The 21,010-nt window shown below is 39.4% G+C and overlaps 1 protein-coding gene across 6 annotated transcripts in view; it reads left to right on the forward strand.

Moving 5' to 3' along the window:
• Window positions 1-21,010, forward strand: part of tead3a (TEA domain family member 3 a) — a 38,639-nt gene that overhangs the window by 13,368 nt on the left and 4,261 nt on the right. Inside the window, exons 3-12 of one of the 6 annotated variants that reach the window (XM_079848588.1) lie at window positions 10,953-11,017; window positions 12,170-12,232; window positions 13,767-13,778; window positions 15,272-15,400; window positions 15,485-15,528; window positions 15,613-15,677; window positions 15,753-15,889; window positions 17,162-17,335; window positions 17,467-17,610; window positions 17,718-17,870. In XM_079848588.1, the coding sequence (XP_079704714.1) occupies window positions 10,953-11,017; window positions 12,170-12,232; window positions 13,767-13,778; window positions 15,272-15,400; window positions 15,485-15,528; window positions 15,613-15,677; window positions 15,753-15,889; window positions 17,162-17,335; window positions 17,467-17,610; window positions 17,718-17,870 (986 nt within the window). Of the gene's footprint in view, window positions 1-10,952; window positions 11,018-11,989; window positions 12,053-12,169; window positions 12,233-13,766; window positions 13,779-15,271; window positions 15,401-15,484; window positions 15,529-15,612; window positions 15,890-17,161; window positions 17,336-17,466; window positions 17,611-17,717; window positions 17,871-21,010 lie in introns of all 6 variants that reach the window. The other 5 variants (XM_079848589.1, XM_079848591.1, XM_079848587.1 and 2 more) reach the window with 5 other exon arrangements.

Here is a 21,010-nt window from a genome sequence, read left to right on the forward strand (position 1 = left end):
ATGTTATTTATACTTATAAATAGTGGCAGATACTATTTGTACCACAGTTGTATTGTACATTACATTAAACAGTATGCGATAATAACATAGTGTAAATTATTATATTTATTCAAATTATTAAATGGATGCCACCTTATTGGGACAATAAAGCCCTCCCTACACCTACCCCAAACCTAACCGATAAACACGTTATTATTAAACAAACGTTAGACTGTTTATTTCCACTTTTCGAATATTTTCTTCATTTTTATTGAAAATGAATGCCTTTCCGATCTGATATGTGATGGGAAAAGGGAAAGTTCGGCAAAAGCGGATTCAAACTCGGGTCGATTTGCCTAAACACGTTCTGCCACGCGCCTTACGCCTACACTATTGCCAATCCAGTGTCTTTTTTTTGTCTATTTCTAGTGGGCAGAGTTAATGTAAAAAGCCTCTACCAACAAGGCGGGCTACTTGCACTTAATGTAAATAGACACCCCATTATTTATATTAAGCAGGAATTTTTGTCACAAATATTGTACCTTTATTTACAGTAAAACAGTAATATTGTGAAATATTATTTCAGTTTAAAATAACTGTTTTCTATTGTAATACATTTTAAAATATAATGTATTCCTGTGATCAAAGCTGAATTTTCAACATCATTACTTCGGGTCTTCAGTGTCACATGATCCTTCAGAAATCATTCTAATATGATGATTTGATAATCAAAAAACATTTCTGATTATTATCAATGTTGAAATCAGTATTTTTGTGGAAAGAGTGATACTTTTTTTCAGGATTCTTTGAACAGTGTTTACTGTCATTTTTGATCAGTTTAATGCATCTATGCTGAATAAAAGTATTAATTTCTTTAAAAAAATATCTAATGGACCCCAAACTTTTAAACATTTACATTTCACATTAACATTTACATATCATATAAAATCCAATTTTATGCTATCATTTTATTTGACCTCTATTGTATCATTCCAGGATTTGACATTGACATGACATTGGCATTTTAGCGGTAGCCGTGTGAATGATGAGAGTGTGATTCACTACAGTTTGTTTTCGCAGAGCCCAACTGAAATATGTGTTGCAATCATTGTGAATAGTTTTGGGTCAGAAACCATTGGATTATTTTTTTAATAGCAATTCACTTCGATTTGTGTTTTCACTATTGGTGTAAAGCTGGTAAATTGATATTGTCTATACGAGCGGATACTCTAAAGCCGCGGTCACAAAACCCCAGCAATATTGCATGAGCTAGAAAGGACGTTGTTTATTGTCAATACAGTGTAGCGAATGATGATTTACAATTGTGTTGCGAAGTATGAAGTCACTTGCAAACCATTCAGCATTTTGTTTGCCCAACGCAACAAACTTGTGCAAGCAAACTGAACCCATTGCAAAATCAGTGTGGGAAAGTATTTTGCACTCATGCGATATTCACGTTTGCCTGCGAAAATGTGTCGAGCAATTATCGCACCTTGAGATAATACTTTTGCCACATTTGTGATTTTACAAATCATTAGCACGAATACTCAGTAATTAGTAAGAACTGGGCCAGGATTAGACTGTGTAACATCGATAAACTAAGCTTTATGACTTACCCCTAATCCTTTTGTTAACTGACTGTGGAACAATATGATTGCTGGCACAAATGAGCTCAGTTGGCTTTGGGGTGTTTTGACCTTTGCCCCTCTCTGTAGAAAAGGCTTATGGAGACCGGCCCATATTCTTTTCTTTTTTCCCTTGGCTTGAAGGGGACACACATTCCACAACTCCGTGGCCTTGTCCTCGGCTGTAATACTCCACCCACGTCTGTCACACAAGCTCTAATCCCCCTCGCAACAGATGAGGAAGGTTTGTTTCAACAGCCATGCATTTTGTCCTTTTGTGGTAGCATGGGCTGTCAGGATCCGTTCACTCTGTGTGTCCGCTTATGTTACCCCGCAGAGGCCCTTGGGCCCTCTCTCTTCTCTCCGTATGACAAGATCATCCCCTTCCACTCTCTTTACAAACAACCCTTTCTCGGACCAGTTACGTTACTCCTGCCAGGACCCTGATGTCAATCTCCAAAAGCGAACAGCGTCTCCTGATATGCCCCCTCTCTCTTCCACCCCCAGTGCACACAAGTTCATTGGCCGCAATGTATACTTTGACTAGACAGCACTAAAATAGTCTGGCTATCTGATGCAGGCAGAAGAGAACTGGCCTAGTGACTCTGTGGATTTGGTTTTTGTGCGCACAGGGTTTGCTATAGACATTTTTCGAAGTTGTCACCAGATGTCTAAACACAGTTTAGTCAAATAAACGTAAACCTCTGGATGAAACGTGAGGTATTTTTTAATACGATTGAGATAATAGTTGGATCTAAGCATTCACATGCTTAAAAGTCAGCATGAAATGGAAGATACGACAGTCTTCCCTATTGCACAAGAAAAATGTAGGTATGGACTTAATTTTGTCCATGTGGAATTGGATGATTGGTTGTGGTTTGCTATTGGTTGATCTCATTTGAGTGACAGTTTGCCCCACCCTCACATCATCAGAGAGGAGATGTCCCTGCAAGAGGGAGGGGAAGTTATTTAGATTTAAAGACTATGAGGGCTCATAAATTGTCTAAAAATAATATTTTATTTGGATTTTAGAAGTAGAGATGAAATAAACCTTGCTTTTTTGTAGTTAAGCGAAGATAGGCTAATTCTCATTCTAGCCCATATAGTGTACATATCCAGGCCTCATCTGGGCCAACTATTGCAAATATGGCTCAGTTCTGGCAGCGGCAATGGTCATCCGGGCCGTATCTGGCCCACACACATTAAGCCGGTTTCAGTGTTAGTTGTTGCTTGCTGTGTGTGACCCGGATGTTGCCTGTGTGACCTTTGCCGCTGCCTGAACTGAGCCATATTTGCCATAGTTGGCCCAGATGAGGCCCGGATATGTATGCTATTGCCAGCCACACTCAGGTTGAGTCAACGCCGTCATTCCATGCGGTATGTGGGCCAGAATGTGGGAGATGTGGGCCACAAGTGGGCCAGATGTCATTTGCTATCTAGGAGAGAGCATTTGATTGGACAAAACTGCAGCATGAGTCATCAATATTTTAGGTCTATTTTTCTTAAAGTGAAAGACTAACAGTTTCAAATTTGTTTTAAATTCAGTATTAAATGTGCTAAAAATGAATTTCGCCATCGTTTATGGATACACTAGCAGATAGGCTCGAAGCTTAAGTTATATTTTCATTTCATCTCATCATTCATGCCTTAAAATGCTATCTGTGTAAGCAGCTCACTATATTTTGGATTATAAATGTTTTGCCTCAGGACACTGTATGATGTGGAAACTGAAGGATCGAGTTTTATTTTGTCCTGATCCCTAGCATTTAGTGGCCATTAATGTTCCTCAGAGCTTCATTACTCACTGCAAAACTCCTGCTGTCTTCTAGAAAAAAGCAGCTCTTCTAAAAAAGTTCACTTTCATTGCACCGTGGGAAGACTGGTTAAACAATCTGATCTTCCCATCCAGGACCTGGCTGCTATAATGAGCTTGATGTGTCATCCTGCACCTGTGATGTCTTGCCAGGTTTCTTTTTTAAAGTCTCAACCTGCAATCATTTTAGTTTATTGCCAGTGTGTCAAGGCTGTTGGGTTCGAGAAATACAATATCAATGCTAACGCTTAGCAAATGATTTCAAGGTCTTTTCTGAATTAGGCTAATTTGTGGCTCTGTTCATCATTATGCGTCCTTTTATGTTAGTAGCTTTTTATTGAACTTGTTGATAGTTACGGTCGTGTTTCCACATGAAGTTTTGAATTAGAACCATCTCAGATAGGGCGCATGACATCATCTCAGTTGCACAAGCTTCCCAGATGTGATGGATCTTCTGAGGAGATTTCACTGAGAACTGCTGCTGAGAGAAATGAGCTAATTTGCAAGGGATGAGTGTAAATGTCTGGACCAGGGTTCACCAATCTCGGTCCTGGAGGGCCGCTGTCCTGCAGAGTTTAGCTCCAACCAGCTCCAACACACCTGTTTGAAAGTTTCTAGTATGCCTAGTAAGACCTTGATTAGCTGGTTCAGGTGTGTTTAATTGGGGTTGGAGCTAAACTCTGCAGGACAGCGGCCCTCCAGGACCGAGATTGGTGAACCCTGGTCTGGACCTTGAGGCACCAGTTAGTGAATATTGTGCCATGATGCTCAAGTGCATGATGCTGGTTGGAGTCTGGCTTGTGACATTTACTTTCTCCCTCTTTCTCCCTCTTTACTTTATACATTTTAACTCTTTCCCCATCAACGTTCAAATTTTCTGTCATTTATGACAAAACCCTTTGCATCGGACATGATTTTCCGGCAAACCCATGTTTTCACTTTTTAATAGTTATTTGAAACTTCGCAAACTGGCAACTCAAGTAGTAATGAAAAGATTGATCTTAAACTTTCATGGAAACTAGCATCGACATCTCCTGGAGAGACGCATTATGGGTATTCCCTAGCCATTGAGTGAACATCAGTTGTACACTCGTTATTGCAGTGCATTGTGGGATTGAATGAGTGCGATAACGTCCACTATGGTTATGGACATCACTGCAAATGGATACCCCCTCAATTAGTGCCCTGTTGGGTATAGGGGGCGATTTCGGACACAGCCCAGGGCTGCATTTAACTCCACTTTTAGACACACTCGCGAACTTCCCTAAGCACTTGCCCTTGGTGGAATCCCCGCCGCCAATTTGAAGTGCACTCAACTTAGCTAAGTGGACATGGGAAGTTTATTTGGACAGACCCTCGGCTCGACCCCTCAATTTTGATAGAGGGAGCGAATCTACTCATGTTAACTGCAGGCAGATTCATAGACCACAATGCAACATGATTGTGACGTCACAACAGATGTTTTGATCATTGTTCTGAATCCGATCTGGGTGAGGTCTTTGACCAAAATGTGATTTTCTTCAGCTTTTTATTTTTTTATTTTTGATATATTGAATGTTTACATATTCATACAACAAAATATTCTGGGGGTCATTAAATATTTGTGAACATGATCAAAAATGCTTGCGCTGGCAAATTAAAAATAAAACACTGCCTGGGAAAGAGTTAAGTATGACCTAAGTGTCCAAAATTGTTACTCTTAATCAGTATGATAAAAAGAAAAAGAAAAGGAAAGTACTGAAGAAAACAACGAACGTAATGGGACAGACTAAAGTGAACTGGGGAGGAATAGAGGTTGAGAACTGAAGTGTCAGTAGGAGGAGGTTTGTCAAAAATAAGGGTGTGGACACTGTCCTTCGGTGTTTTAAAGGGTTCGAAGGGTTTCATGTAAGGAAGAGAGACTTAATGCTGCAGGAACTGTGTTATTCAGGTGTTCTCCTCTTTAGATAATTGCTAGCCTGAAGTGATATTGTGAGATGGTATCATTTGAAAATGTTTTCGCCCTTTTAATCTCTCTCAGTGCAGATGGACCAACTGTCCAGTTGCCTCCTGCTCCAACTTGCATGTTTTGAAAATGTAGGTGTGTGTCCGTATCTGTTTCAGAACAAGTTGAAACATGTTCTACAGGATTTCCAGTGGTTCAGACAGGATCTTCCAGAAATATCTATCTACGTGTGCATGTAAATGCCTATCTACGTCATATTGCTAATCTACGTCATATTTCTAATGACTATTTACTTAACTTCAATATTTTGTTCTGGTACTGAGTGAGCTTATGATTGCATGTCTTTCCCTGAATCTCAAGAAATCACCTCAAGAACCTGTTTCTGTATTAGGTAATCCAAGTTTTTGTTCTATCCTCTTCCACAACATACAGTTATACTAAGAGTGTAAATATGTGACATATTTACCGTTCCGAAAGTATGTTGTAAGTAAATCACATATTTTAGTTGACACGTGTACTTTGTCGTAGGCCATTCTGTACTTAAAGGTGCACCAAGGAACTATTATCCACTTTTTATAAAGTATTTTTATCTTTACTTATATTGGTAACACTTTACAAGTTTAATTCATTAACATTTGCTAATGCATTGGGTTTCATTAACTTAAAATGAACAACTTTTACAGTATTTATTAATCTAATGTTAAAGGGTTAGTTCTCCCAAAAATGAAAATTCTGTCATTAATTACTCAACCTCATATTGTTCCAAATCCGTAATGCCCGGTACGATTTTGGGCTGTCGTAGCCTATGGTTCAATTGGTGTCATCATCGTACAGTCTACATATATGTCGTAACCAAGTTTATTAGATCAGTGCGTACAGTGTGATTTAGGATTGCCAAAATTGCACAGTCTGTAAGCAGGCATAAGACATTCATTCATCTTCGGAACACAAATGAAGATCTTTTTATTGAAACCTGAGAGTTTTAGGACCCTCCATTGACAGCCTTCTCAACTACCACTTTCAAGCCCAAGAAAGATAGTAAAGACTTCATGAAAGGAATCCATGTGACTCCAGTGGTTGAACCTCAATTTTTTAAGCGATGCGAGTGCTTTTTCACAAAAAAATTATAAGAAATTTATTGTAAATATACTTTATTTACAAAATATCTCCAACTCGTGTTCATGTAACAATGCCTAGTCTCGCGTCCACACAACACGCATGTGTCTTGGTGGTCTCGTTAATGCAAGTTAGAGGTGAATATTTTGTAAATAAAAATAAATGTTTTTTTACAAAAATGTTTTTAGTTTTTATTTAGTTTTTTGCCATTAGGTCATGACTGCCCCCACATATGCATTATAAAATTAGTAGTAGTATGAACCCTTGCATAAGATGAAGTATCCAGTCAGCCAGGCCAAGAAAATATATTTTAGGTTACATGGGGCGACTCACCTCTCATGCTGGCAGCCATGCTAAGATTATACGAGCATCTGAACACTGCTTACTTGATCTCAGTCACTCCTATTATCAGACACTTTCCATTGCGGAATAAGTCATGCCTAGGGTTGCTTTATAATGGCATTGATAACTGAAAATGTAGCATTTAAAAAAAAAAAAAAATCTAAATTTTATTTGCAAATGCTGCATCCGTGTCAGTATAAGATGCCAGTAGACTGGCAACAGTTCTGTGAGAGTGTAATTTGGATGGCATGGCACCTGTTTTTGATCAGCCATTGGTTTGGTTTGGTTTTTCCTCTGATTGGCAGTTTCCAGTCTTTTACTGCAGGAAAAAAATAACAGGTGGGTGGTGGGAAGGTTATTAAAACGCAGGTGGTTTTCGTCAATAAACATACGCATCTGATGGGATGGAGGGTTAAGCAGGGTGAACTTTGGGAGGAAACTTTCAAGGTGAAAAATTATCTTTGAAAGAGAGGGTAAATAGAAGAGGTAAGGTGCTAATCATCATCCTCACCCACTTTTTTCTACAGGCTTCTTGCCAAGTCCAAAAAGTCTTGCAATTAATTTAGCACTTCTAAAGTATGTCAACAAGACCTTCACCTTCAAATGCTTGACAATATGGTACAAAAACATATGCAAACACCTTTCACTCGCCATGGCGATCCATCTCACAAACTTATCCCAGCTGCAGCGCAAGTTGTTCTTTCTGATTTCGGGAAAGGATGATAGGCCAGAACCATTAAAGGGAGCTTTTTTGGGGGGATAAATGTGTGCGAAGCAGGTTTTATTTCACTCCTGCTTTTCCTGGACGTACTTTAGAGGAATCTGGGAGCAAATCAGCACTTTCCTTTGGCTCAACCTCAGACAGTTCTGCGGGAGTATTTATGCAGACATTGATATGAAGTGGAAGTTTATATATTTTTATACTCAGCACTTTTTCAGTGAAACTGTCAGCCTTTAATTTTCCTACCAAAGAGGCAAGTAGGCTAGTCAATTTTAGCTCTTAATGAGACTGAAAGAGTTGCTCTTTTGTACTTGAAGGCAGTTGTTGTAAATGGTCCTGTGCTGGAGGGTTAGGTGTCCTTGTCTGTAAGCATTGCCTGGTAGACTTCAGTTGGAAGCAAATGGAAGTTGGAAGTTAAGGGGGAAAGGGATAGAGACACAATGAAGGCTGGATTCATACCTGAATGTCACACATGACCATGAAGCGTCAATGTGTCTGAAGTACTTTGAAGTATGTCAAGTTCTAGGCCACCGCTCCAAAAGTAGGAAGCAACTCCTCCCCTACACTGAAAATCTGTGTTTTAAGAAGAACTTATGGCCACAAAAACCTTAAGACAGCAAGTCTATCAAGTGTGCCATTCAGAACAGGGTCATTGAAGATCTTTGGTAGTAATAGTAAGGTTGCAAGGTTGGGTCCCACACAGGTACCCATGAGTATTACCATCATGTCCTTAAGAAAAGCACATCATGACGCCTGTAGTAACGAGCCTCTAGTTTCTCCAATGTGATTGTTTCTTGATAGTATATCAATACCTGCAACTGGATATTATAACTGCACTGTAAGTCACTTTGGGCAAAGGACTACTTGTAAAGATGAATAAACCTATCAAGTGACCTTCATAGATGACTGTACATGCGTTGTGAAGCTAGAGGCTTCTGTGTTTCTGATTTACATCCCAGATTTCTTTCTGCTTCTCCCTCGTCATGCCCTCCTTTCATCTCTATGTAATCGTCTATCTGCTGACTTCTTCCTCACTCCCTTCTACTGACTCCCTGTCGTATCTGTCTTTCTTCCTCTCCAAGCCTCCCAGGAAGTGCAGCATTTCGTTTAGGGTCGTAAACACGCTATTTGTGGTGCTGGGGGGTAGTTAGGTGCCCTTTGAAAGCTTTTGGATGTGGATCAGGAGTTCAAGGCTGCTGGGTACGAGCCAGAGTCTCTCTCTATCTATCAGAGTCTCCTCTGTGTGTCTGGAACTGAAGATGTTTGCCTTCTCTTTTACACATGTTCTGTCTATCACTGTCTGGATGATTCTCTCTTACTCCGGCTGTCTGACTGGCTAATCCTCTTTGACATTCGCTTGTGTTATCATTTCATCAGTAATAGATAATTAAATTAAACTGGGGAGGCTCTAATTTGTTCTGGTTGGTGTGACAAAACACTGGACATCTCTCGTATCATCTTGGCATCACACACTTACTCCAATCAAACTTTTAAAGAACAACTGTACAACCTATATTGGTATTTAAATAGTCGAGGCTGATATGTAGAGAGCTGCTGGTATATGTGTGGAATTGTGTGTAATGTGTGTAATTTCTGCATTAAGGGGGTTTTCACAATGGGGGAAACCCCCTAATGCAGAAATGACCGAACCCTGGTGCATTTGCGTTAATCTTACGTCATAACAAACGTGCACGATGCATGATAGAGAAAATAACTCTGGTCAATATATTGATATTTGTTATTAATTTGGTGCTATTATATGCAATACAACACTTGTGTCACAGAGTGTGCGTCACATTGAAGGCGGCTTTTTTCTGCTTGCAAACGGACTCTTTAGAGGAGAAAGCTAACTGTGAACCCTTCATTTAACGCAGATTGCACGTACTCTGCATGATTACACTGTATGCTCACTCTCGCTCATATCCTCAGTAACTCATCACCATTGTCATCCCCTACTTGTGTTTTGGCTACACGTCATCGGCTAAAATACATGCACATTGTTTTACTTCCCGAACAAGTGTATGACCAAGTCGGAGTTGCTTTCACATTTACGTGAATCCAGTTCCAGTGCAACCAAACTCAGATCAGGTAGTCTCGGGTTCGGTAGCCGATGCGCTCATGTGTCCAAATGACAGCTTTCACATTACCAATTTTTCATGCGAACCGTGCTCTGTTTTGAACTAAACTGCCGGTGTGAAAGCCCCCTAAATTATATAAAGGTCTATTTATTGAGAGTCCGTTCTAACAACATTGGCTCAACCAATGGCTCACCCCAAGTTTGGAGTGTTTGGAGTTTGGAGTTTTTCACCAATGAAAAGAGGAAATTGTTTGAAACTTCTTTTCAAATCTTTGTGGTTGTTGTTAGCGCCACTAGTGGTGGCCAATATATATATCAGTCTATTACCACAAATAATGGATCTTTTTCCTGAATTCTTCTGTCCCATGTAGAGGAACAGGATACTTCATTTATATTTGGGTTGACTTATCACAAATCTCTCTATTTGTTTGCACATTCACAATGTCCACACATGTTGTTTGCTGGTGACATGCTAGTATATGAGTCCCTGGTGTTATATGGCTTGTGGTTAGGGAGCAGGGTCTCCTGTGTTGGGTCCAGGTGGTCCGGCTGTCAGTGAGTGGGATGCCAGCGGGAGGAGGGTGGGGGTGTCAAGAAAGATTCACAGTTGAAACTTTGCACAGCTGTTCACAAGGTCAACCCTTTATAAACTGTGATGAAATCCTCTTTATCGCTTTACCTCAATTTATCTTCCTTGTTTCCTGTCCCTTTTCTCATATCATTATATTAATGCCATTACACAAACAGATTTATTATTGTACTCATTTAATAACTAGCTCTTTGTATGAAAACATTTGTCCACTCAGAGCAGCTTGATTGGTCAAGGCCCTGACACATGGTGGCCCTATTTTTTTTTTGCCAAGTCACCACCCATATCACCTGACTCATCTGTCACAAGCCTTGTCTTTCAATGGTCTATTAATAAACTAATGGTCTCATAGCAGGCTTTACACCCTACTGTGATATTGCTGGTGGAGGCATTACTGCATTCCATGTGCTTTTCAGTGTATAGGAGTCTTCGTTCCCACCAGCTTTAATTAAAAGTGTTAAATTGCATGTGAAGAGAATTTTTTTTTTTTTATCCAAAGTGACTTGCATTGCATTAATCTACACGGTACATTTGCCAGTTAATGTTTTCCCTGGGATTCGAACCCATGACCTTGTGGTGGTAGTGCAGTGCTCTTCCAGCCAAAAGCTATTTCTTAACATGTTTTATGAAATAAAATGCTCTTTATTGTGCTCTAAATGTTCATATCTGTTCAGTTATCATTAATAATATGATTCATTTTACTACATTTCTGCTAACATTGTGTTTCTTATTGATTCTTTTCCAGGTCGTAATGAGTTGATAGCAAGGTACATAAAGCTGCGGACAGGGAAAACCCGCACACGGAAACAGGTAATGTGAAAGTGTTTCTAGTACCCCTTGTTTGAATGGGTACAACAGAGGTCAAGACAAAGGTTATGACCATATTCTGGTTTAATTACCATACATCATGATGCCTGTAATTGATGCAGTAATTAATTCAGTCTTTTTTTTTTTGTGCCTTGTTCATAATACAACTTGACTGCAGTAGCTATGCTAGACAATGTATTTCTGTTATCTATGTTTTGATTAAACTACAGTGTCTCCCTGCACCTTGTTTGTGATAGTACTTAAATTTACTTAATATTTTGCAAGAATTTTTGTTTAGCTGATTTAAATAACAGCGAACTCTATACTGACACCTATTGGTGTGGATGCTGCTAGTTCTCATGGCATTTGTGAGATTTTTTTTTTTCCCCATCACTGTTCACATGTGTTTGTCACACGATTCATATATTATTTTTATTATTATTAAATGATATGACTCATGTGAGTTAAATTTAAACATGTTTGGCGAAATTCTATTCAGTTATTTAAGCGTGCAACTGGGAAAAATTACATAGTGCAACTTTAATATCACACTATAAATATAAACTTACTGTAAAAAGTGTCAGATCAGTGTGGTAAACAGAGTATTTGCCTACATATAAAGCCGGATTCACACTGTACAATTTTAGCCATGATTTGGCCCATCTGAGACAAATTTTGTGAATCCTTTTATTTTGAATTAAACTGAATGAATTAAACAGCTCATAAACATACTTTATCACTGGAAAAAAACTGAAACAAATGATTGGATAATAATTCCACGTTTAACAAGACATTTCTCCTTATATAGGACCTTTTAGGGTTCTATATAAAACCCCATTGAACCTTTATTCTTATTCTAGTATAAGTTTCATTGGTATAGTCTTACGTTCAGTGATCACTTAACAGTATTATGTTGTTAAGATATACAGTATATGTTGGATGATATCAAATGTCTGTGGCCCTGTTTTGCCTCAGGTGTCTAGTCACATTCAGGTGTTAGCCAGGAAGAAAATGCGGGAATATCAAACAGGCATTAAGGTATGGCTGTGGCGCCACCTGGTGGCTTCTTTTTTACTCACTGTCTGTTCAATGTCTCTCTTCTCTTCTCTTTTTTCCCTGCCTTCCTTTCTCCCTCCTCTGACTTCCTTCCTGCAGGTGTCTAGCCATCTGCAGGTTCTCGCGCGGAGAAAATCTCGCGAGATTCAGTCTAAGCTGAAGGTATGCGCTTCACTGCAGTCTGCTCTGCTCTGACCTTTGCTGTTAACTGTGTTCAGAGTGCTTTGGCTTTTCCTTATATCACCACCAAACCTTCCTATCTGTAACACGCCCTCAATGTTAGAATCATTCATGATGACTTGAGCATGCAGGTCACTTTTGTTGTGTGCATGTCATTTATTGAAACAAATACATTGGATGGAATGATGGAATTGAGCAGTATGCTTTCAAAGTAATGGCTTCCTCTGGTGGCTGACTGAATATTGCATCACTTTCTATGTTGTAGAACCTGATTTCACCAAGTGCAACATGTTCCTGGATCAACATTCCAATCAACCAATCAGATTTGAGGTTTACAGATTTACAGTCAAGTTTAGGCTTACAACCAGTGTTCAGTGCTATTCCCCATCATTTCCCTCTGATTTTAGGGGTAAGTTATGGGTAGGGTTAGGTTTAGAGGTAGGGATAGGGTTAGGACTAAATTTTCGGACAGGAATGTTGTTCCAGAATCGACAAACTTTGTTGAGCCAGGAACGCGTCTAACTCTGCAACATCAGGACGTGCTGCTGTGCATGCAATGCCTGATTGAACCAAGAATTATTATTTTTATTTATTTTTTTTATAAAAAAATACTATACTATAAACTATACTATACTATAATACCTATACTATAAATTATCTTGACCTTCATAACTCAAACCTCTACTCATCTCTACTTTTCCCCCTGTGATTTAAATGTATACTCCGTTTTAGGGCTTACATTTATTGAAGCATTGCACTATCCAAATTTAAATTTGGTGTAGCACTACTTGTTTTGTTTTGATTAATGGCTTCTGCTTGTATAATTTTCATTATACAAAAGTCAGAATATATAATATCAATTTGAATAAAAATCATATCAAAATAGTCAATTTGCATAAAAATGCAAGTCATCCAAAAAAAAAAAAAAATCAGCATAGACCAGCAAACCACCATATGATGGTTGTTGTCTCTTAGTTTTGCCTTGTTTTCCCATATCATCACCTGTATGTATGTATGTATTGATTGATTTGACCAATGAAATTTCCAGCAGAAATGCTTTATTATTCCCACCATTCACTGATTCATTTATTAATTAATTTATCTATCCTTTTTGTCGACATATTACATACTGCACAACACTTATTGGTGTATTTAACATTGTTCTATAAACATCCTTATTTGATACATGAATACATATAATATAACCAAGCATATTCCGATTTTTCGCATGGTTAATAATTCGGCTTTTTTCAGCCGAGTCCGGTAAGAGGGGAAGTAAACACATGACCTCCTTAAAGATGTGAAATGGAGAACTGTGGCTGTTCTTTCAGGAAGTCATTGGTTCACTTTGTAGTTGAAGAGAGCACTCTTCTGCGGGATCTGAACACACAGTGTCAGAAGAGAAAGCACAGGCCTCTCGGCATACCTGCAGTCAGGGTCATTTGATCAGTGTGTCATCTGATCTGTTTGTCTCCGCAGCGTTTTTTTAACAGTTTCTCTTCCTTTCAATTTTTAGGCCATGAACTTGGTAAGTGAAATGTTTTGTAAGTCTGCTTTGCCTGCAGAGCTTCATGCGCACCGACGCCTGCAGACGCTCAGCTTTCACTGATCTGAGCTTCAGTTTGCGCAGCTCGATGCTTTGGCTGCCAGTGTCGCCCGTCTCACAGGATGAATTTAGCTACCATTTTTGGCTTAAATATTTGTTTGTTTGTTTTATACCTGCAAACTCAGAACAAATTATTTTGAGAGTTTCTTTCTGTCATTTCATGTGAGGGTTTATTACACTCATGATCTTTTTTGTACCTGTGTGTACAAAACTCAGTCATGGACTTAACTCTTAAAGATATCTAAAATAAATTGAAGACATTGTTTACATTTGAACACTTCATCTGGTTTATTTATCACTTTTTTTCCTGGTTGGGACAGACTTCTGTTCTGTCGCCTTCATCCTGTCTAATTCTTTGTCTTCTTTCTCTCGACTGAATGTTGGAGCTGTTCAAGTGTCCTGTTCTGTTATTGTGTGTAATAATGTATTTTGTTTTGGTGGCTGGATTCAAACGCAAGCACAATATCATGCATCACGTGTGCCCTTATAAGCATGATTTTTGCATGTTTGTCTAAACCATTTAGCATGTAGCTCTTGCACTAAAATTACAATTCAAAGGTTTACGGTTGGGAAAGTTTTTTTGTATTTTGATTTTTGAAAGAAGCCTCTTTTGCTCATCAAGGCTGCATTTTTTTTTTTAGTCAAATACATTTTATTGCAGTATAAATAGTAATATTGTTTTCTATTGTAATATATTTTAAAATGTTAATTATTCCTGTGATCAAAGCTGCATTTTCAGCATTATTACTCCAGTCTTCAGTGTCACATGATCCTTCAGAAATCATTCTGATATGATGATATGATGCTCAAGAAACATTTATGATTATTATCAATGTTAAAAAACAGTTGTGCTGCTTCATATTTTTGTGGAAACATGGTCCCTTTTTTCGGGATTGTTTGATAAATAAAACAAATATTTGATATAGAAATCTTTTGTAACATTATACAAGCCTTTACTGTCAATTTTGATCAACTGAATGCATTCTTGATCAATAAAAGTATACATTTTTCTTAAAAAAAAAAAACCTTACTGACCCCAAACTTTTGAACTGTAGCGTACATATCCTTGAAGTATGTTTTTCATAAAGATTGCATATTATCATATAGTAAAGTAAGCTATTATTAATATTTAGCATTACTAATACATTTAGTTTTGTTATTATTACTGTTATTATTATTATTATTAATTTCTTTAAATACATTTCTTGAATGTTCATTAAGTATATTAAGTGTATATATATATATATAATATAATATTGTGTCTGTGTATGAGAATAATTTATTACTATTAAACAACATTCCAACAGTAAAATGCATCTTAGAAGTGGTATTATTAAAGTTCTGAAGTTCCTTTCAATCCTGGGTAATTTCTGATCATTTTTTTTTTAATGAAGCCCTTGTTGCGTCTTTCTCAGGATCAGGCTTCCAAAGACAAAGCCCTGCAGAACATGGCCGCTCTGTCCTCCGCTCAGATCGTTTCTGCCAGTGTGATGAAGAGTCAGATGCCTCCTCTTCCTCAGCACCCCTACCCTCCTCCAGCCAGGGTTAGTTCAGAGTCCAAGGACCAGTTACCCTCACTTCTCTAACTTAACCCTCAAACTTCCATTGTTCTCTGTTTTGTTGTGTAGTTTTGGCCCGGCCCCATCCCAGGACAGCCTGGACCTTCTCAGGAGTGAGTATCTCTACGAAACTGATTCCTGATCTAATCAACAGTGTTGTTGTGAGAGCCTGCTGATCTTTCTCTGTGTTTTTCTAGCATCAAGCCCTTTGCACCGAACCCGTACTCCAGCCTTCAGCCTCCACTGCCTACGCCAATATCAAGTAAGAGCAGTGCTGGGATTATATCTGAACTCAGACTGACCCACCCGGGCCTAAACCAGCATGTTTTCTCCACAGGTTATGAGCAGTTGCCCACCTCCCTCCCCCCGACCAGCACTGCCATGCCTGTGTGGCAGGACCGGACCATCGCCTCCGGTAAACTCCGCATGCTGGAGTACTCGGCCTTCATGGAGGTCCAGAGAGACCCCGACACTGTGAGTGAGCGTTTTGCTGAGAATATTGGAGACACCGGTCAAGATGGTGGCGTTCCCCATAGCGTCAATACCAAGATGCAGTGAAACGTTGAAAAGGAACTTAGAAGATACATTTATTAAAATTAAAAACCGTCAAATGTGAAGTGTCACTTAAGGACACTCTAGGAATGTCAGTTTACAGCTTTTCACTGTAAATTATAAGATGATTTGTCCTCTTTACTTCCCAAAATGGTACATTTAACAGTATTTTACTGAATGTAAGGTTAGTTATTACTTTACAAAATGTAAGGTTAGAGATCTATTACAGTTTCTCTCCATATATAGTAAGGGAACTTACTGTTGACCAATTAACAGATTTTTACAGTTGCATTTTACAGTAAAAATTGCTATCTTTTTTTTTTTACAGTGTATAATAGTATTTTCAATATTTTGAGTTGAGCTTTTTATTTTTATTTTAGCTTGTTTTAGTAATTTTGCACAGAGCCCCTAAAGGGACATGTTGGTGGAAAAAAATATGAGAGGAAAAATCAAAAGTCAGTGCTTTTGCAATCTCTCGCAAATGTTTTGCGTTACCCCGAGAAACTTTGCATTCGCTCGCAAAACACAAAGTTTCTTGGTGGAATGCAAACGCTTTTGCAAAGGGATGCAAATTTTCTCGGGGGAAAGCAAAACATTTTGACACAAAAGCGTTGACAGATAATTTTTCCTCCATCTCATTTTTTTTTTTTCTTCACCATGTCCTTTTAGGGGCTCCGTAATTTCGTTATGTGCTTTTTTCATTGTGATTTTTATTTCAGTTATCGGTTTAGTAATTTGACTTATTTTACTCATTTAATTTAGAAGCCAAGACAACATTTCTAATTTTTATTAAACAAAAAATGAAGTTTAAGTTTTTCATCTAAAATGTATATTTTATTTTATTACAATGATTTTCAATAACACTGTTAGGGGCCGTTCACACAGAAAGCGCTTTTTCATTCCACTGCGTTACTTTTCCATTGTTTTTTTTCAATGTAAACGCGCTAGATGGCTTTCTAAAAACAGGACGTTCAAGTTAAAAGAATTCAACTTTTAAAAAACACTTTAGTTTAGACATTGCACTTTATTTCCTTCCACTGCCCTGCGTCTTTAGTTTTTAACAGCAAAAATGCATTCTGTGTGAACCGGCCCTTACAAGACAAAAACATACATAAAGTGTTTCAGGAATGGCGATGTTCCATGCATTTGTTTCAAAGCCCATTAAATGTTACTTCTTCACCTCTTAATCCACAGTACAGCAAGCACCTGTTTGTCCACATCGCCCAGACAAACCCCTCGTACTCAGACCCTCTTCTGGAGGCCGTGGACATCCGTCAGATCTACGACAAGTTTCCAGAGAAGAAGGGAGGGCTGAAGGAGCTGTATGAGAAAGGCCCTCAGAACGCCTTCTTTCTGGTCAAGTTCTGGGTGAGTTAATCTTGTTAATCTGTTCTTCAATACTGAAAACCTAGTGTATGTTATTAGTTTGCAAATTGATATGTCATACATTCATCTTTTTATATAGCTGAGATAAGTGATTTTTATGTCATCTGTTTCAGGCTGATCTGAACAATAATAACGTTCAGGATGGCGCAGGCTCATTCTATGGGGTCAGCAGTCAGTACAGCAGTGCTGAAAACATGACCATCACTGTGTCCACTAAAGTCTGTTCTTTTGGGAAGCAGGTGGTAGAGAAAGTTGAAGTGAGTTCACCATTTATTGACCATATATGTTTTTGGAATATACTGTAGATGGTACTGGTTTCAAAGAAATAGTATCAGCATCTATAGTTTGCCTTTTTGACCCCTAGACAGAGTATGCTCGTGTGGAGGGCGGGAGGTACGTTTACCGGATCCATCGCTCACCCATGTGTGAATACATGATCAACTTCATCCATAAACTCAAGCACCTGCCAGAGAAATATATGATGAACAGTGTCCTGGAGAACTTCACTATACTGCAGGTAAGCGAATGAGAGAACAGGGCATAATTCTGAATTTAAAGGAACACTGTAACTTTTGGCCCTCTAGCAGTTTAAAAATAACTCAATGCATTTTGCGGAAGAACATTGTTTTGGTTGTGCTTTGTAGCTTTACCCATTAATTGAAAAAACTTCCATGAAAATAAATTCCAGCACAGCGCTACAACAACCATAATGAAATGAGCCTTCACAACAGATAATGCTTTACAATGAACTCTGTTAGAGAGCTACATATGCCAATTTATCTGTTCAATAAAATACCTCACTTACCTGTTGAATAATATGTTTATTATGAGCTCTGTCGAGTTTTCTGTCCTTTGTTTGTTTTTTTAACTGGGTGATTCCCCGGAGGTTGGAGATTTGGAAGAAGGATTGAGGGTGTATTGAACAAAAAAAGTTACATAGTGCACCTTTAAGATTGGGCCACTTCCAATTCATGAGTGTGATTTTGAATTGAACTGGCCACAAAGGACATTGAATCAGAAAAGAAGGATAAAGAATTTACCTAATCACTGCAAACATATTCAACAGAGGAATTTACAAGCCACACTACATAAATAATTATTTAGAAATTATAATTACATTAAAAAAACTGTATTTATTTAGACTAATTCCTGTTTATTTCATGATACATGTAGAATGTTTTGTTATTATTTGACACTACTGTCAAAAGTTCCCTTTCGATGGAACTCGACACTGCATCACGCCCCCCTGTGAGTTTACACCAATCTATTGGCTGACAGCAGTCCAACGACGTCACATGGAGAGCCTGAGCGTACAAAAGGCTTGTATTACATGCCAACAGCTTTGTTGTCTTCAGGAAGCCGCTTTGTTCGTATGTGCGTGTGAAGATAAGAGCTCTGTTCTTGCTTGATTTTCTCTCGAGGGATAGATTCGAGTGTTTGATTGGTGCGTGTTTGGCATTCGAGGGAGTTGGATGCTCTCATAGTGATGCATTTTCAGTATAAAGCTCTGTTCTTGCTTGATTCTCTCTCAAAAGGGAGGAGGCAGTGAGGGAGCTCTTCTCTCGCTTGGCTCTTTTCTTTAGAGATGACAGTCAAGTGTCTGCACCTCACGGGTTAGGCTAGTGGGGATCTGCACACCATGGAATCCACCCATTCTCCACTCAGCAGCGCTGCCAGAGTGTGGTGTTGGGGTCTGCCTTCATGGACCTGCAGGTGTTGTCCAATGAAGGAGTTAACGAGGTAGATCTCTGTCATCCTCTCCAGGTTGCTGGGCTTGGAGATTACAGCAGACACCGATTTTGTCTGCTTGCTTCTCTAGGAGGGCCTTGCTTAATGCTAACATCCTGCTTTTGCAGGGGCTGAGGTCAGAGCAAGAGCGTGGAGTCGCGGTGAGATGATGTGATCTGCTATTTTATCTGGTCCAGAGCAATGCTGTTGTTCGTATGCTCCTCTGGAGCTCAAGTCCGGAGAATGGACTAACGTTAAGTGAGAGTGTAAAGTCACGGTGAGATGAGGCGTTCCGCTTTCTTATCTGGTGTGCTGTTGTTCAGCATGCCCTCTGAGGTAAGGTCTGCTGAAGGCCACTGAAGCTGTTGGTCACAGTGAGATGATGCAACCCGTTCACTTTTAACAGAGGGGTTGTTAAGCGGAATGTGGTGTTTCCTAATGGTTTGCGAGGAGAAATGGAATGACAGAGCACTTTGGCCAGAGGTAGATATGCATTTACACCTCCTTGCTAGAACTGTAGGAATGGGCAACCATCAGCCAATGAGGGCCACTTGGCAGAAAGTAGTTGAGAGAGGTGCTACTGCGCCCCGCTCTCTTAGTAGCCCCTTCCGGTTTACACTGGAGGTAGTAGCTTGATGGGAATACATTGGCTCATTTCTACTAACAAGTAGAGCGCTTCCCTAGGGGTTCGGTGGTAAAAGTCTTTCAGTAATAGTAAACTTGAGAGAAAGAAGTGGTTGTTAGAGCTTGAGCATCCCTCTTTCTCTGTGGCTCCCTCCAGCTGATGGAGGTACCAGGTGTTGACTAGCTTCTTTGATGATGGGCGATGGAGAGAATAAGAGTGTAGCGCTGCCATAGGCACTCTACTTTCAGTGCTTCCTCGCCAGATCTCTTGAAAGCACTATTTCTCCTTATTGCTATTTCTCCTTCAGGAGGATTGAGAGTAGAGCAGACTGCTCTCTCCTGAGGCCTCTTCTAGTCTTTAAGGGACGGGATGCTTAATTATATGCTCCCTTCACTTAGGTTGCCTTTTAGATGAGGAGAGCTTGAAAGCTGAGACTGAGTATGGAAACTTCACTCTCTCACTTTTTGTCTTCCGCAAATGATCATATTGGGTATTGAAGCAGGATTGTGCTCCCTGTAATCCCCAGGTTACTCGAAGGTCGGAGCAAAGCTTTGCGGAATAGTTTGTATCGCAGTTAGCGACGCATTCTCTGTTGCCTCTCCATTTCATCAATCTGGATATTCTTGGAAGCTGATGAATTCTCCCTTAGCCTTGTATTCAGGTCTGGTAGGATTATATGTAGAGTTGCTGTGAGCGACTGATTCACTGATCACCTGGTGCAGCTGCCAGATGTAGGACTATGGAATTATCTGAGGCTATGTCTATAGTCTGCCCTGTTAGCTCTTCTCTTAGGGGCTCTGGGCTGTCCTGTAGCTGTGGCTCAGACTGGTCTAATGCGGTAGTCCCCGTTTAAGAAACGGTTGAGCATGGACGTTTCAGGTTTTTTTTCCTAGCGCCTATAACACTGAGCCTTCTAGAGAGCAAGGATGTGGTGGCACAGGATGTGTTCTGATTGGTTGCTGATGCATTTAGGTTACTCTGGGTCAAGGTCCATCAAATCCGACAAGATTGTGCTTGCTGACATTCAAAGCGTCACCGTGGCGTAATGGGTATTACCATCCCCATAGCATCAACAACTGACGCAGTGTCAAATTCCCTCGAAATGGGAAACATCTTAATCCAGGTTCAGACTGTCAGTCCTAATCCGATTTTTGAGCATATCCGATTGGAATTCGATCATTCAACCATCTGAACAGTTGCGATACACAATGTGGACAGTCAATAATTTAGATTTGAATCAGATTTGGACTGACAAAGTGAACATAGCCTCAGGGTGCCGTATGTAACCCTAGTTCCCTGAGAAG

Source organism: Squalius cephalus (assembly GCF_949319135.1).
Source record: "Squalius cephalus genome assembly, chromosome: 18".
NCBI classification, from domain to species: domain Eukaryota; kingdom Metazoa; phylum Chordata; class Actinopteri; order Cypriniformes; family Leuciscidae; genus Squalius; species Squalius cephalus.